The sequence below is a fragment of the Ooceraea biroi genome, chromosome 9 (genome assembly GCF_003672135.1).
Source record: "Ooceraea biroi isolate clonal line C1 chromosome 9, Obir_v5.4, whole genome shotgun sequence".
NCBI lineage: Eukaryota > Metazoa > Arthropoda > Insecta > Hymenoptera > Formicidae > Ooceraea > Ooceraea biroi.
In genome coordinates this window covers 8,038,867-8,052,611 of record NC_039514.1, presented here as the reverse complement: position 1 = coordinate 8,052,611, position 13,745 = coordinate 8,038,867, and the positions used below count along the sequence as shown (strand labels likewise).

The 13,745-nt window shown below is 35.1% G+C and overlaps 1 protein-coding gene and 1 long non-coding RNA gene across 4 annotated transcripts; one reads left to right on the top strand and one right to left on the bottom strand.

Moving 5' to 3' along the window:
• Positions 1-410: 410 nt before the first annotated feature.
• Positions 411-7,863, bottom strand: LOC105281218. 2 transcript variants are annotated; one of them, XR_894272.3, is made up of 4 exons: positions 7,739-7,863; positions 7,436-7,613; positions 1,001-1,140; positions 411-648 (listed from the first exon to the last, which is right to left on the bottom strand). It is a non-coding gene; the product is annotated as an uncharacterized LOC105281218 (long non-coding RNA). The 2 variants fall into 2 exon arrangements; XR_003406964.1 differs by lacking the exons at positions 7,436-7,613; positions 7,739-7,863 and adding an exon at positions 2,306-2,947.
• On the top strand, positions 7,526-13,289 carry LOC105281224 (docking protein 3). Of its 2 annotated transcripts, none has more exons than XM_011342309.3 (3): positions 7,526-7,626; positions 8,907-9,080; positions 9,412-12,954. In XM_011342309.3, the coding sequence occupies exons 1-3, from the start codon at positions 7,600-7,602 to the stop codon at positions 10,849-10,851; spliced, it is 1,641 nt and encodes a 546-aa protein (XP_011340611.1). In that variant the 5' UTR covers positions 7,526-7,599; the 3' UTR covers positions 10,852-12,954. The 2 variants fall into 2 exon arrangements, with proteins under 2 accessions (XP_011340611.1, XP_011340602.1); XM_011342300.3 differs by lacking the exon at positions 7,526-7,626 and adding an exon at positions 7,633-8,182 and having other exon boundaries at positions 9,412-13,289.
• The last annotated feature ends 456 nt before the right edge of the window (positions 13,290-13,745 follow it).

The window sequence follows — 13,745 nt, the reverse complement described above, 5'->3', positions numbered from 1 at the left end:
TCACCTGGTACACGGCACGGATCCCGGCGGGCGGAGGGGCTAAACCCCTCCCTCCCCGTCCTCCCGCGAAATGGACTGAAAACCGAGCGTATATGTCCGGGGCTCCAATTTCAGAAAATATAACCGGTAATTATACACATAAGGAGACGTAAGTTTCGAAAATATAGTAGCTAGTGCGGGTTAAAAACGAGCGTAGTACAGAAACGTATAATTCGTGTAAAATCATTAAACATTTTTTGTTTATAACTTTTTAATAAACAACGAGCGATGACTAAACCCTTCTGCGGATTACTCAGGAGGATGATCTTTGTAATATATGTCTAAGTCAAGTCTTGCTTCGCGTGGACAACTGAAAATTCGTGCAAAATCATTAAACTTCTTTTGTTAATAACTTTTTAATAAACAACGAGCGACGGTTAAAATCTTTTTTACATTACTCAGGAGGGTAACCTTGACAACATATGTCAAGGTCAAGGTCATTGGAGCAGGCTCCCCTAAACAGGAGTTTTACCAAAAATACAATATAAAAATATTTTTTTGGTTAAAAAAACATGTATATAAATATAGATATGGACGCCGCCTTCAGCGGCTTCGACGTCGCAGGCGTCAAACGGTGTGCATTCTAGCATCCGCTGTAATGGTCTGAAACTGAATAATAAAAAGATATTTATTAATTATAGATCAATACGCATCGTTTGAACCTCATTGAGCAAGAAAGAAAACTAAATTGAAAAGAATAGCGACATTTGAAAAACAATTGCAGTTTTTCCATAAAAATTTTTATTTTTATTGTGAAATAAAAATTATTTACTTTAAAAATTATGTTGATTTTTGAGGTTCATTCGATGAAAAATATAATTTTCTACATGTAGAGCACCGGAAGAATCCAATCGGTCTAATATTTTTTTAGTTTTCCTGTACACCAGTTTGAAAAAAGTGATTTTGAGAAAAACGCATTTAAAGTTTTCGATTATAAAAAGTAATGCTTTTCAATACTTACAGTCCTAATCGGCGATTCCAGGGCCATATAGTAGGCTTAGAAAATCGGTTCCCATTGTAAAGAGTATGCAGACTCTTATGACGCCGCGCGGATACAGCGACAGGAGCGACGAAGCCTCAGCAGCTCGAAAGAAGCTCGAGCTGCTCAAAAAGAAATTAATTTACAACAGCAGCAGTTATACGAGGACGCAGAAGGCCTATATACTTAAAGGTCGAATATCAACCTGTACTTTAGGGACATATTTTCCACATATATTAGAGTTGATTTAAGCAAAAACCAAAAAATCGATTTTTTTGACCTGTTACATGAGAATCCCCCCTCTTAATATTCGCACATAGACTATAAAACAGATCATTTACCATCAAATACACCCAGATAGCACAATGGATTCCTAACGTATTCCAGAAGTTTTCTTTTTTTTTAATTGTAATTCCTTAAGGAAATGCTGGAGTTGCTAGTGAACTATTTTTTCACTATAGTGATGGTAATTGCAGTTTCGAAAATTCTCTTTATTGCTTGTGCAGAATAAAAAATCCTTTTCCATAAATGAAGTATAGATAGAAAGAAAGTCCTGTAGAGCGGACTTTCTTTCTATCTATACTTCATTTATGGAAAAGGATTTTTTATTCTGCACAAGCAATAAAGAGAATTTTCGAAACTGCAATTACCATCGCTATAGTGAAAAAATAGTTCACTAGTAACTCCAGCATCCCCTTAAGAATACATAGGAGTATACTTTAAGAATGTATCAGGAAGTTACATGCACCATAATTGGACTTCCTGACAACTTTTTAGAGTATTCATTTCGAAGTACTCCTCATCAACAGATGTATACTTTATGAATTTAAAAAGAACAGTGTTTGAGAACAGAGAAAGAACTTAAAAATATGCACTAAAAACAATGATTACGTACGTTTACACATCACCTTTTATCAGGTCTAATAACATCCGTACTTCTACAGCCACCTTCTAAAGAATGGAATGGCTGTATTTGGCCAGCTTTAGAACTACGAATGTATTAAACCTGATTAAAAGTGACGCCTTCACGGAAAATAACTTATAGTAACTACTGAAATTACAACTATTGAAAACTATTAGTGCACATTACATTAGTAATTTCGCGCACTGTTGAAATTCGCACTAGTAGTCTGCACTAGTAGTCTGCACTAGTAGTCACATTTAAAAAAATTAATTTTCACCTATTTATCAATTAATACACTTTTACTATATTCACTCCTGAGCTTTGCTATTTGATATAATATATGTATACTCTACAAATTTTGTTACTTAAAATTTTCTTCTTACCAAGGGATTCAAACCTGAGTCGTTGAGCGCCGCAATCCTCATCCTAGTCCACTACGCTATCAAGTATATCTGATGAGCGCGTTTTAAATTCTTGTTATATACAACTTATACGACAGTGTGCTCTTAACGTTATCTCACAGTAGTGTAACGTATCATTCTTCGCCGTTTCGATTAAATTTGTGACAGTAAGAAATATTATTTGTAATAATGTTAAATTTATGGCATGTAAAAGAAGATAAAATTATTTATTTATTCATGTAAATCATTCTCAGTATTTGAATCTCTATAGATTCTCGAAAACTAGAAAGATTTGAAGGTTTATCTACAGTTTCAACTAAATAATGAATAAAATATAAGAATTAAAGAACAATCAGTTAAACTTGCATATAGCGATAAATAGGATTTTACATACTTGAGGAATAATCAGATTGTGTAACACTCTTCAATGCAGATTTAACAAGACGATGTTTCTGGACGCGTTCGCGAATTTTTTAAGATATAACATGACTTTGTTAAGATATGTACTGATTACAATATACAATTCAGTATACATTTAATGAGTATAATCTCATACAGCACAGAAGCTTGCACCAACATTGCAGCAACGTTGCAACGTTGCAAATTGCAATGCAACAGTACAAAGACATTGCAGAGATATATATCCGCAAAATACCAGCACATTTGTAGCAACATGACATTAATATTTAGGAAACATTGCACAATCAAAATTTGTAATTAATTAATATTAATAATTCATTTTATTAAAACATTGGAGTCTTCCTATCCTAACGAGATTCGTCCAAATCTATTCGACCAATGATGTATGATGACCAGAATCTGAACTCGGTAATATGCGGATGCGGTGTTTATCTCTTTCGACTATTTAAAGAACATGGTGGTTGTATGACGCGAGCATCATTCTAAAAGAAAGTAGTTACGTAAAAGAAAAAGGTAAGTACTTTTTTATAATATTATGTCTCATTATAGCACTTGTGTGCTGTTAAAATCTTGTATCTATTAATGTTCGGAATTGCATTAAAGGAATTTTCGGAAACCGAATCGTCTGAGAAATTGATCATTCGAATAGCTGTGCGGGTGATGTTTGTCTCATAAAGTCATTCGAGAAGTTTCGAGAGTTGAAATCGAGAAGGAAATTCGGGACAAATATTTTCTTTCTACGCTGTTTGTCCCGCAAAATCGAGACAAACATCAACCGCAATCTAACCGTTCACTCGCGATTTTTCTTAGGAGACATGCGCGAGGAGATGACGTCAGACGGCGACGGTCAATCGCTCGGCCTGCGGCTCGCTCCGCGCATGTTCCTTATCATCGGGCTGCGTGAGGCCCAACCATGTGCCAATCGCATGCGGCACACGGGGGTCACCCCCAAAACTTTGAAATCGATTGGGCCTAGCCAAAATTCACGGGTTCTACAAATAGAGCTCCAAGCGATCCGCGGACTCACTTCACAGTCAGTCTGCAAAGTATCAAAAGTTTTCTGGCAATCAACTAATCGCAAAGTCTGTCTCTTTCAGTGCGTGCAAATTCCGTCGCTCGCGGAATCGTCACGGTGATAAATTCCGTCGCTTGCGGAATCACCACGTTGATACTTTCCGTCGCTCGCGGAATTAAAACGGCGATTTGAACTTGTATATAGTGTACATAATTTATTTCAATTATATATAACTTTGTGCCGTTACAACAGACGCTTTCTTCTTTTGTGGTTCGTGGATGTGCTATCCGTCCCGTAATACCTCACGTACGTAACAATTAATTATAATAGAGAATCTCTATTTGCCTATCTCACGGTTTATATCACTATAACCTCAAAATTATGGAAATTCATTAGGAAACTGCATATTAATAGTTGTAATATTTTTAATAACTTTTTCTGTTATAGAAGCTGTTCGTGAAATACACAATCATGCTACTGATGCAGAAATTGCTGAATGCATTTTCAAGTGGCTTGCTCAAGCTCCGGTTAGGATTGAGAGATCAAAGTATGTCATTTTACATATAATTCTATACATACTTGCAGTATATGTATATTTTTATGTAATTTTATGCTAATATATGAATTTTAATTCCTATTTTATTTTTATAGGCAACATACAAACAAAAACGAAGAAGATTCAATTATTTAATTAAAGGAAAAATATTTTAACATAATTAAAGGAAAAATAATATCTCAAGAAGAGGATTTTTAAGTTTTTTTTATAAAGAACAGTTACTTTTTTATAACAAAAATAGAGAAAATGTTTATTTCATTTTTTATTACTATTGTTATATTACATATAATTGTCTATTTATGTTAATAAATAAAAATATTGAAATTATATAAATAAAAATATTTAAAGTATATAATAACGAATAATTATAATTATTGCAAATTCATTACATTACAATATTATTATGATGTTTCATTGCAATGTTCCGAAAAGCGGACATTTTCACATTTCTGCAATCCCATAGCAATGCTGCAGAAACATTTCGCAGTGAATTTGCAATGTTGCTACGTTGCGGCGGAAGATTCCTGCAATATATATGCAATCTTTGCGTGCTGTATGGGATGTTTCCACTAAGATATATATTATAATACCTAACAATAATAATACTATTCGGCAGTGATAAACAACAATATATACACAAGAATATAGACTGTTGAACACTAGAAGAAATAATGTTCACTATTGGTTAATATTGCAAACTTCTGTACACTATTAGTTCGTATCATTAGTTGGCATTATTAGTTGGCATTATTAGTTCGCATTAGTTCACATTATTAAATAATTGGTATACTAGTAGTGTATATCACATTCCAATGATTCCCACTAGTTAAGAATAATCAATAGTTAAGAACTGTATAGTGGACACTACTTATTACTAATGCAACACTAATCATTATAATAGTGATTACTGCTTAAAACTATTAGCGTTCAATAGTTACTATTAGAAATGCAATAGTTCTTTTCCGTGAGGGCGTGTAAACGTGTACAACAACATATAATTTCACTAATGTTGTATATAATAATTACGTCTATTTTTTTGCCATCTCGATAATTCATTGAATGGTTTTACTCGACGTTTCATTTTTGCAAACTAAAGTTTCAATGCAAATAATGTAAAACGTTAGATTAAATAGGTTAGAAGTAGCAGAAATTTGTATAAATATATTTAATTACGTCCAATCATATACACTCATAATTTATAACTGTGGATTTGGTTTCTCGTTGCGAATATCTCGTCAATATATAACAAATAATGCACACTCGTAAATATAACGTAACACTTCACTACGATTCCGCGGATGCCGTATCATTATACCTACTTCTACGATTTTCAACTACACGTTTTCAAAATCATGTAATTCTCCATTTAGGATATTCCTCACGAATTCTTAGAGTATTCGCGTACTGAATCGTGAAGTATTTATTATCATGAACTTATAATGAATACTTATGTATACTTCTAGATGAATTTGATTGTGAGCAATTCTTAAAGAATTCTCCAGATATTCATCTCTCTATTTCTGTAGGTACTCTTTAAAATGAATTCATTATGAACTTCTATTCACCTTTGCGCTATCTGGGCAGGTTATAGCAGTTACTACATGTATCATAATATACATGATATAAATATAGAAGTAACATGTAATATAATGAATGATGTACCTTATTTATATTGTGGTTACATAACATTTACATATATAATTACAATAATTGTGCTTTACATGAATAACATTATGTGTACGTGGGTCATAACACGTATGATTAACATTCTTGTTATATTATATACTAGCATCCCCCGTCACGCGGGCTTCGCCCGCAATATTATGTGTAGAATTAAATAAAAACACATTTTACCCCTTCTCACCCGTTAGGGGTGGAATTTCGGAAAACCCACCCTTAGTGAGCACCTACGTGATAGTAGGAATATACCCTTAAAATTTCAAGTCGATAGGTGCAGTGGTTCGGGCTGCACGTTGATGAGTCAGTGAGTGGTATTTGGCTTATATATATATAGAAGAAGATTATGTTTCATTGTGACAATATAATATTTATATAACTGTGTTTGCTATGAGGTTTGTTCGCGTCGCAGTGTACACCAGGGAGCACTTGGGTCACGGATAAAATGACAGTATTGGTCATTGGAGCGCGTTGGGGCGAATAGAAGCATGTTGGAGTAAGCGACGCGAACAAACTTATGTTGTTAAGGGGAAGCTGGAATCGTCTGTATTACCGACGGAGTGAGTAATTTTGTTTTAATAGATCTTTTCATTGATTACGCAAAATGAAAAATCCTTTTGCACAATATTAAGGACCTAATCTTGGCTGCGTTCCACTTGACGCTCGCAACAATCGCGAACGTCATTCTGTCTTTATTGCTCACTGAACATTGAATAAAGATAGAATGACGTTCGCGGTCGTTGCGAGCGTAAGTGGAACGCAGCCAATGTGCTCTGTTTCACTCTTGGCCATGATTTCACATCCGCACATATTCACAAAATTTTCAGAACAATGAATATTTTTTACTACGCTTCTAACTTCAATTCTAAAAGTATCCTCGTATTCATTTATCGTATCTCTAGTGTGGAAGGCAGTCATTTTGTACATACTAAGTGCTCAATTTTTATTATTGTACGACATTCAGCGATAAGCCTATAAGCTAACTATAATTTTTGATTTTTTTCCCGTTTCAACCATAAAGTCTTGTTTTCTACACTTCATTATTGTGTGTACTTTCATCCTGCAAAGGGAGTTTTCATTCTGTGAATTCAATAAAAAAATCCATTTCTTGAAAAATCAGTAATTTCGTCGGTAATACAGACGACTTCAGCTTCCCCTTAAGTGTATATTCAGATACTCCATAGCCAATGAAATGATCCATACAACATCTGCAGATAAATTTAAGACGGTCTTAAAAATAAGATCCGACTATGAATACCGACCATAAATTACATTTTGCAATCTTCCGCAATATTAATAGGATATATTAATATTAATAGGAATATTAATAGGAAAATATTAATAATTTAATAGAGGCTTTCATAAATAAGGCGTTATTCGGTTTCTTTAGTTATTCATTTGACGCATGCGCTCTCACCTATGTAAAAATTACGTATGTACATACTTGATTGGTCCGTCTGATAAGCAGCAGTACGCGGTCTAGTGTATTATATAAAAGTCTGTAGAACGACATCATCCGTGCGTGTTCCATACAGGCGATGAGTGGCGCTGCTGCGTATATGCTCGTGTTTATTGAATGAGTACGCCGTCACATACGGTAGAGACACCATGTTACCAGTCGACTACGAACGAACGGTTAGTGGACATCTTTAGATGTGGGAATGTGCATGGTATCAGGCGCGTATATGTCGAGTGTACAAAAACGTGCGTGTCGCGAATCAGCATAGGGAGTACCGTTGCGATTTACCTTATACTCGTGGTGACTGTCAGTGCGTCTTCATAAAACATAGAGCATTCCTGTGTTACCATGGGCTGAATGCTGCCGTGCCGTGTAGCTGTCAGATTGCACGCACGTACGCATGCATACATACATGCATCCACGCATCCACGAGAGTGTGAGACCAAGAAAAAAGATCCACATTCCCTAGAAGTCGAGAAGCGACAAAACAGCAATAGATGAATAATCGTAGTGAAAGCGAGAATACTGTCCGTTATTTTTCTCTCTTTTTTCTTTTTCCTTTTATTTTCGCGGTGTCTACGCGTAAACAAAGGACTCGCAACAACGAGAAACACATATATACACATTGAGTTCGATCCACCTGATGTTCGATCGCCAACGATGGAGCCCGAGGAACCTCTAATGCAAGGAATACTGCTATTACCGCCGCAGGGAATGTTGGGCCAGCTCAAGGTTGGTTCGTGTCGCGATAACTCGCGGAACGCGTATCACGCATCGTAGTGTTGCGCGATATCAGGACGGCGCGTCATCCGTAAAACGGCTGTTTGTCCTGTTCTTTCTCCTTCTCTCCACTTCCACTTCCTCTTCTTCTTCTCTAATTTCTTCTCTTTCTTTATCCTCTTCGCTATTTTTTTCGCCTTTTGGAAGTCGTTGGAACTGTTCGATTTGCAACAGGTGTACACGTGTGACGAGCACAATTGTTTTGCACAGTTGTCCCTGTACAGCCAGTTCAAGGATATTTACAGGGAATGGTTTATAGAGTTTTTTATATTATTATTTATTTTATTTTATTTATTTTATATTAAGATTACTTAGATTCTTTTACATTAAGCAGTTCAATTCTTTTTTGGACTTTATTTTCTTTATCAATCTCTAATTTTATAACGGATGTTTTAGATATATATTTGTACAAAGAGATTTGTAGTCTGATTACATGTTCTACAGAATAAATGGGACAAGATAGATTATTCGATTTTTGACTTAAGATAAGCTTGTAAGAGACAAATAAATTATCAACAAACAGACAAAAAGTCAGATAGTTATATTCAATACTTAATAAGCAATACGCTAAATAATAAGCTTGGGATCAGAATAAGATTAACAAATTCTATAAGTAAAAGTGCTTGTAAAAGAATTGTTAACAGTTTCTTTTACTCATTTGCCCATTTGTTTCTAGAAAACATGGCACAAGAGATTCTGTCAACTCTTTAGAACGAGTAACTATGGGATCAAGCGTGTCGAAATCTATGATAATCAAGAGGAAGCGATATTGCAGTCCCACTCACCGCGCATCATCACGTTAGATGCCTGTATAAAAATTGCCCCTAGCAACCAGTCGCACGTCTTTGTTGTATGTATTTTCTTTCTCTTTCATCTCTTGCATTTATATTTAACTTAATTTACATTTATAAGTACTATAGGAATTATTAAATCGCCAGTCAGTTATTAAAATTGCTGATATTTTATATTTATTGATTTATATAGATTCTAATTAACATTCATAATACATTCAAAATATATAGTTGCATGATATTTTATCCATAGTTGCCATGGTTTCAATTTTATGATTTTGTGACTTTCGTAGATAATTTTCTTGACAGACGTATATAAATCTTTGACTATGCTATTTCTGATCTTTTTTGAAAAAAATTTTATAATATCTATTTTTTTACTATGCACAGGTGGTGACTAAATCAGGAGTACACTATTTCGGCTGTTACTCAGAGATGGAGATGACGCATTGGATCACGGCATTTCAGTTGGTTGCCTTTAAGGATAGTGTGTCGAATCAAACGATAGAGGAGAACAACGATCTGTACTGCACGAGTGGGGAAGGCGTGTTCTCTGTTAAAGTCGTGGAGACAGACGCGTCTAAGCGGTGTGGATTGGAGGCAAGAAACTACACACTAGTAATTGCCGCGGTGGACATGAAACTGATGGACGGTGACATCGTTCTGTTCACGTGGCCGTACAGATACATCAGACGATACGGATATAGAGACGGGAAATTTATCTTCGAAGCTGGAAGGAAATGCGAGTCCGGCGAGGGTTCTTTTCGTTTGGAGCACGGTAGCCAGCAGGAGATCTTTCGATGCATGTACGCTAAAATGCGATCCATGAAGAAGTTGTTGAACGAAGAGAATAATCCGAGCATAGAATGCAATGACGCTCAATACCACGCGGCTTTATCTATGGAAGCTGGCTCCAGAGCGGCGTTACCGCCGTCCCCGAATAATTCTAGCAATTTGATCGAGATAGATTTTCCTACTCCGCAGAATTCCCAGAAAGCCTTTTTAACTTCGTCAAACGTGGATTCTACAACTTCATCGAGTAGATTATCGAGTAAATCTAAACCCGCTAAACCACCAAGAAAATGTGCCTTCAATCTGCTGGAGAAGAAAAATCTCGATCCGGAATTCTCGGATGTGCCCGCATGCGGGGAATATATAACCCTGAGTCAAACCAACTCACCGGAATTGTCTCACAAGAGCATCGGCAATGTTATACAGGAGGAAGAGGAGAAGCATCCGTATGACTTGGTGGAGATTAGAAACGACGCTTGGAGGACGCACGGTATCGACAGCGTGCATCACACCGAGAGAGTATTATCAGGCTTACCTAGCGAGAAAAAACAGGAGAACGACAATGACGATTTGCAATATGAGGTCATGATGCCGATACGTAATCACGATATGCCATTCCAGAATTCGTGCGCGAATAAATGCGGCATCAACGATACCGCGATCGCCAAACCGGCGATACAAAATATTGCCAAGATGGACGAATCGGATTACGATAAATTGGAGCACTTCGGATCCGTCTCGAAACTTAGTCAGAAATCTACGTACAAGTACACGAATTCGTCACAGAGCATACATTCCAACGCGTCTCACGGGGAAAATTCGAATTGCGGTCTCGTTAATCCAGCGTGGTCCAATTACGACATCGTCGAAGACATGACTGCCGTTAGATTAGCCGATGACAGTCACCTCGGCTACGGGATTATTCGGAAGAAGACGGATCACTCTGAGATGACTGCTGGTAATGCCACAAGTGGCCCACAACACAAAGTTTTTAACAACAGTGAATATGCGATCGTATCGAAACCAAAAAGAGTGTAAAATGCGCGAATATTCGGACACCAATTCATGCTACAATCATGCAATGAATTCCTTTTATAACAATCTTTTAGAAATCTTTATCTTTTCGTAATTAATTTTAAGTAGTACGAAAGATATACTAGTCTGTGCCACGTGGCTATAATATTATATATAATAATCATTTCTCGTTTCGCGAAATTTCTGATATACAGGGTTGCCCGATAATAGAGAGGTATCAACGTTCGTGAGATAATAGAGCGGGTTGAATTAAGTGGGAAAGTTTTGTGTCATTTTTTAAACATCTCGAAATTTTATTCTTTAAAAATGATACAGAATTTTTTTCCTCAACTCATTCTATCATCTCACGAGTATTGGTATCATCATTACCGGATATCCTGTATAATTATTGCTTCATTACAAAACGATACAAACAATTCTCGTATTGTCACTTTACCCGGTACCTATTTTTCTACATCTACTTTTTATAAAGATACTAGTCTTATTAATTATTCTGATGGTATTTAGACAAGACTAAACATCTAAAAATTGCATACACCGTGCCTTTTTAAAGATATATATTTTTTAACATTAATTAGGAAAGCTCACAAAGTGATTAAGATTTAATCAATATATATAGTTGACTGATTTATGAAAACACATATATAACACCTTACAAAGTGGAAGCATATTTTAGAATTAATGCCAAATTTATACTAAATTATCGTAAACGCGCGCACATTGAAATCTCTATCGACGCATGTGTGTATGCGTGCGCACGCGCGCGCATGTATACATACATACATACATAGATACATAGATATATTCGTGTACTTATAAATTCATTATTATATATTTTATTACTACTGTTACAATTTGGTTTGTAGACAGTGCCAGGCTTGGCGTCCAAAGGGCTATTTCAACATAAAAAAAATACTATTACAACTATCCATTATCATTATACTACTACATTCATTTTTATTATATATAAACTTTATTAGATAACCAAACTGCCTAAAGCCAAGGACTTGGTTTAAAAATTGATCTTGTTCTATTCTTTCATTCACTCTCCTACGCTCACTCGCACACACATACACTCTCTCACACCCCATCTCGCACCCTTTGTTCCTCTCTCTCTCTCTTTGCTTTTTGATGTCTCTCGTAATTCTTACTGTCTCTCTATTTCTCCCCTCATCTAATATATCCTTTACTCTCATCTCTTTCTTGTCATTTATGTACTTCATTACGTGCTCCGCTGAACTCTCCTCCACAGATCTTGCATCTTTTTTTTTCCTCTGTATCCCAATATCTATTTTTCTCTTCCTCATTATGCTTTTATATTTTGTATCTCTTATCCTTCCTTCTATCCATTGTCCTAATTTTTCTCTTTCCCTCCCTTTTATAATACTGTGTTTGCATTTCTCTCTCCCTCTCTCTCTCTAATTGTAAATGACCTTCCGAATTAAATCCGTTTTGATTGTAGAATCTTGTTTTTTCTTCTTCTATTCTTTTATACGTTTCTTTTTCCTTTACACGTTCTACAACCTTTTCTCGTTCTTGATCGTTTTTTTTTTCATAACTAACTGTCCTGTACCAGTGCACCCTGCTATCGTTCCTGTCTATGTCCGTTTCTTTATAAATAATGGCGTCCGGTGTACAGCAATCAAGATTCAGTGTCCATTTTACATATTTCTTTTGTACCTTCTCTAAATCCTCACTTCCTTTCCATCCCCATATATTATTATTCCTAACACTAAATATCTAAGTAACATCATCTTCCTCTCTTGAAATCATCTTTAAACTTAGGTTCACCTATCCCACACTTGTTTCATTACCATATTCATTTTCCTCTTCAGTTCCTTTATACGCCTTTCTTCCTTCCCGTTCTTTCTTAACCACACGCGCGCGCGCGCATACACACATACCCAAACACACTTTTATTACATTCATAGTATAATCTATGATTATATTTGTCATTTTGCTATACATAGAGAAAATTTTTGTTGAATGCGTAATATCATGCTAAAAATTATTGTATTTGTACCATATAATTAGTTTAGATATTTTTACATTAAAACTGGAAATTACATATTACAGGAAATAAAACCACTAATCTTTTCATTGTTATCAGTGTCTACAGACATTCGACGAAAATGGTCATTCAAAATGTGTACGACTAGTACCTACAGGCGCCTAGTAGTAATCAATTGCCGAGTATGATCAACGTCTGTAGGTGTTTAATTCCTTTCTTATCCGTAATATGAAGACAATATTAACAAGTATGTATCATGACGATTGCCATCAGCTCAGCCATACGTAGCAAGCGATTTGCTTTCGTATGGCTTGCAACTAAATGATTGTGTAATTAATATAATTTTTCTGATATATATTTTATTGATATATTTTTTAATATATTTTAAATGTCTCAGACAGAATAGAGAAAATATAACAGATCTTCAACTTACGCGAGTGCCAATATTTTCCAGAAAAAAAATGTCTGTGTATCTCAAGACGAAAATGTTATTGTATGTAGATAAGATATATATATATATATATATATATATATGATTTATATATATGATTTATATATATGATTTATTTGAACGATCTACGCGAAATTTGATATAAATATGTAAATATTTTGATACACAAATGTTTTTGTAAAAATATATGTTTGTGAAGGTGATTAATAGATCATCACAATTGAATTTGTACTTGTAGATATTTAATGTTATTCTGATGCAATTTACCATATATTTATAATGAGTCTCCAATTCAGTTCAGCCGATTGTTTTAATGCTTTGCGAATTATTTTATGGAATTGGAATTCTAAACGATATCAAAAAGCAGAAAATTTCGTATTTAAGACGTTATATCTCAATATGCATAAATACGTATCTTATTCTTAATTCTAACTT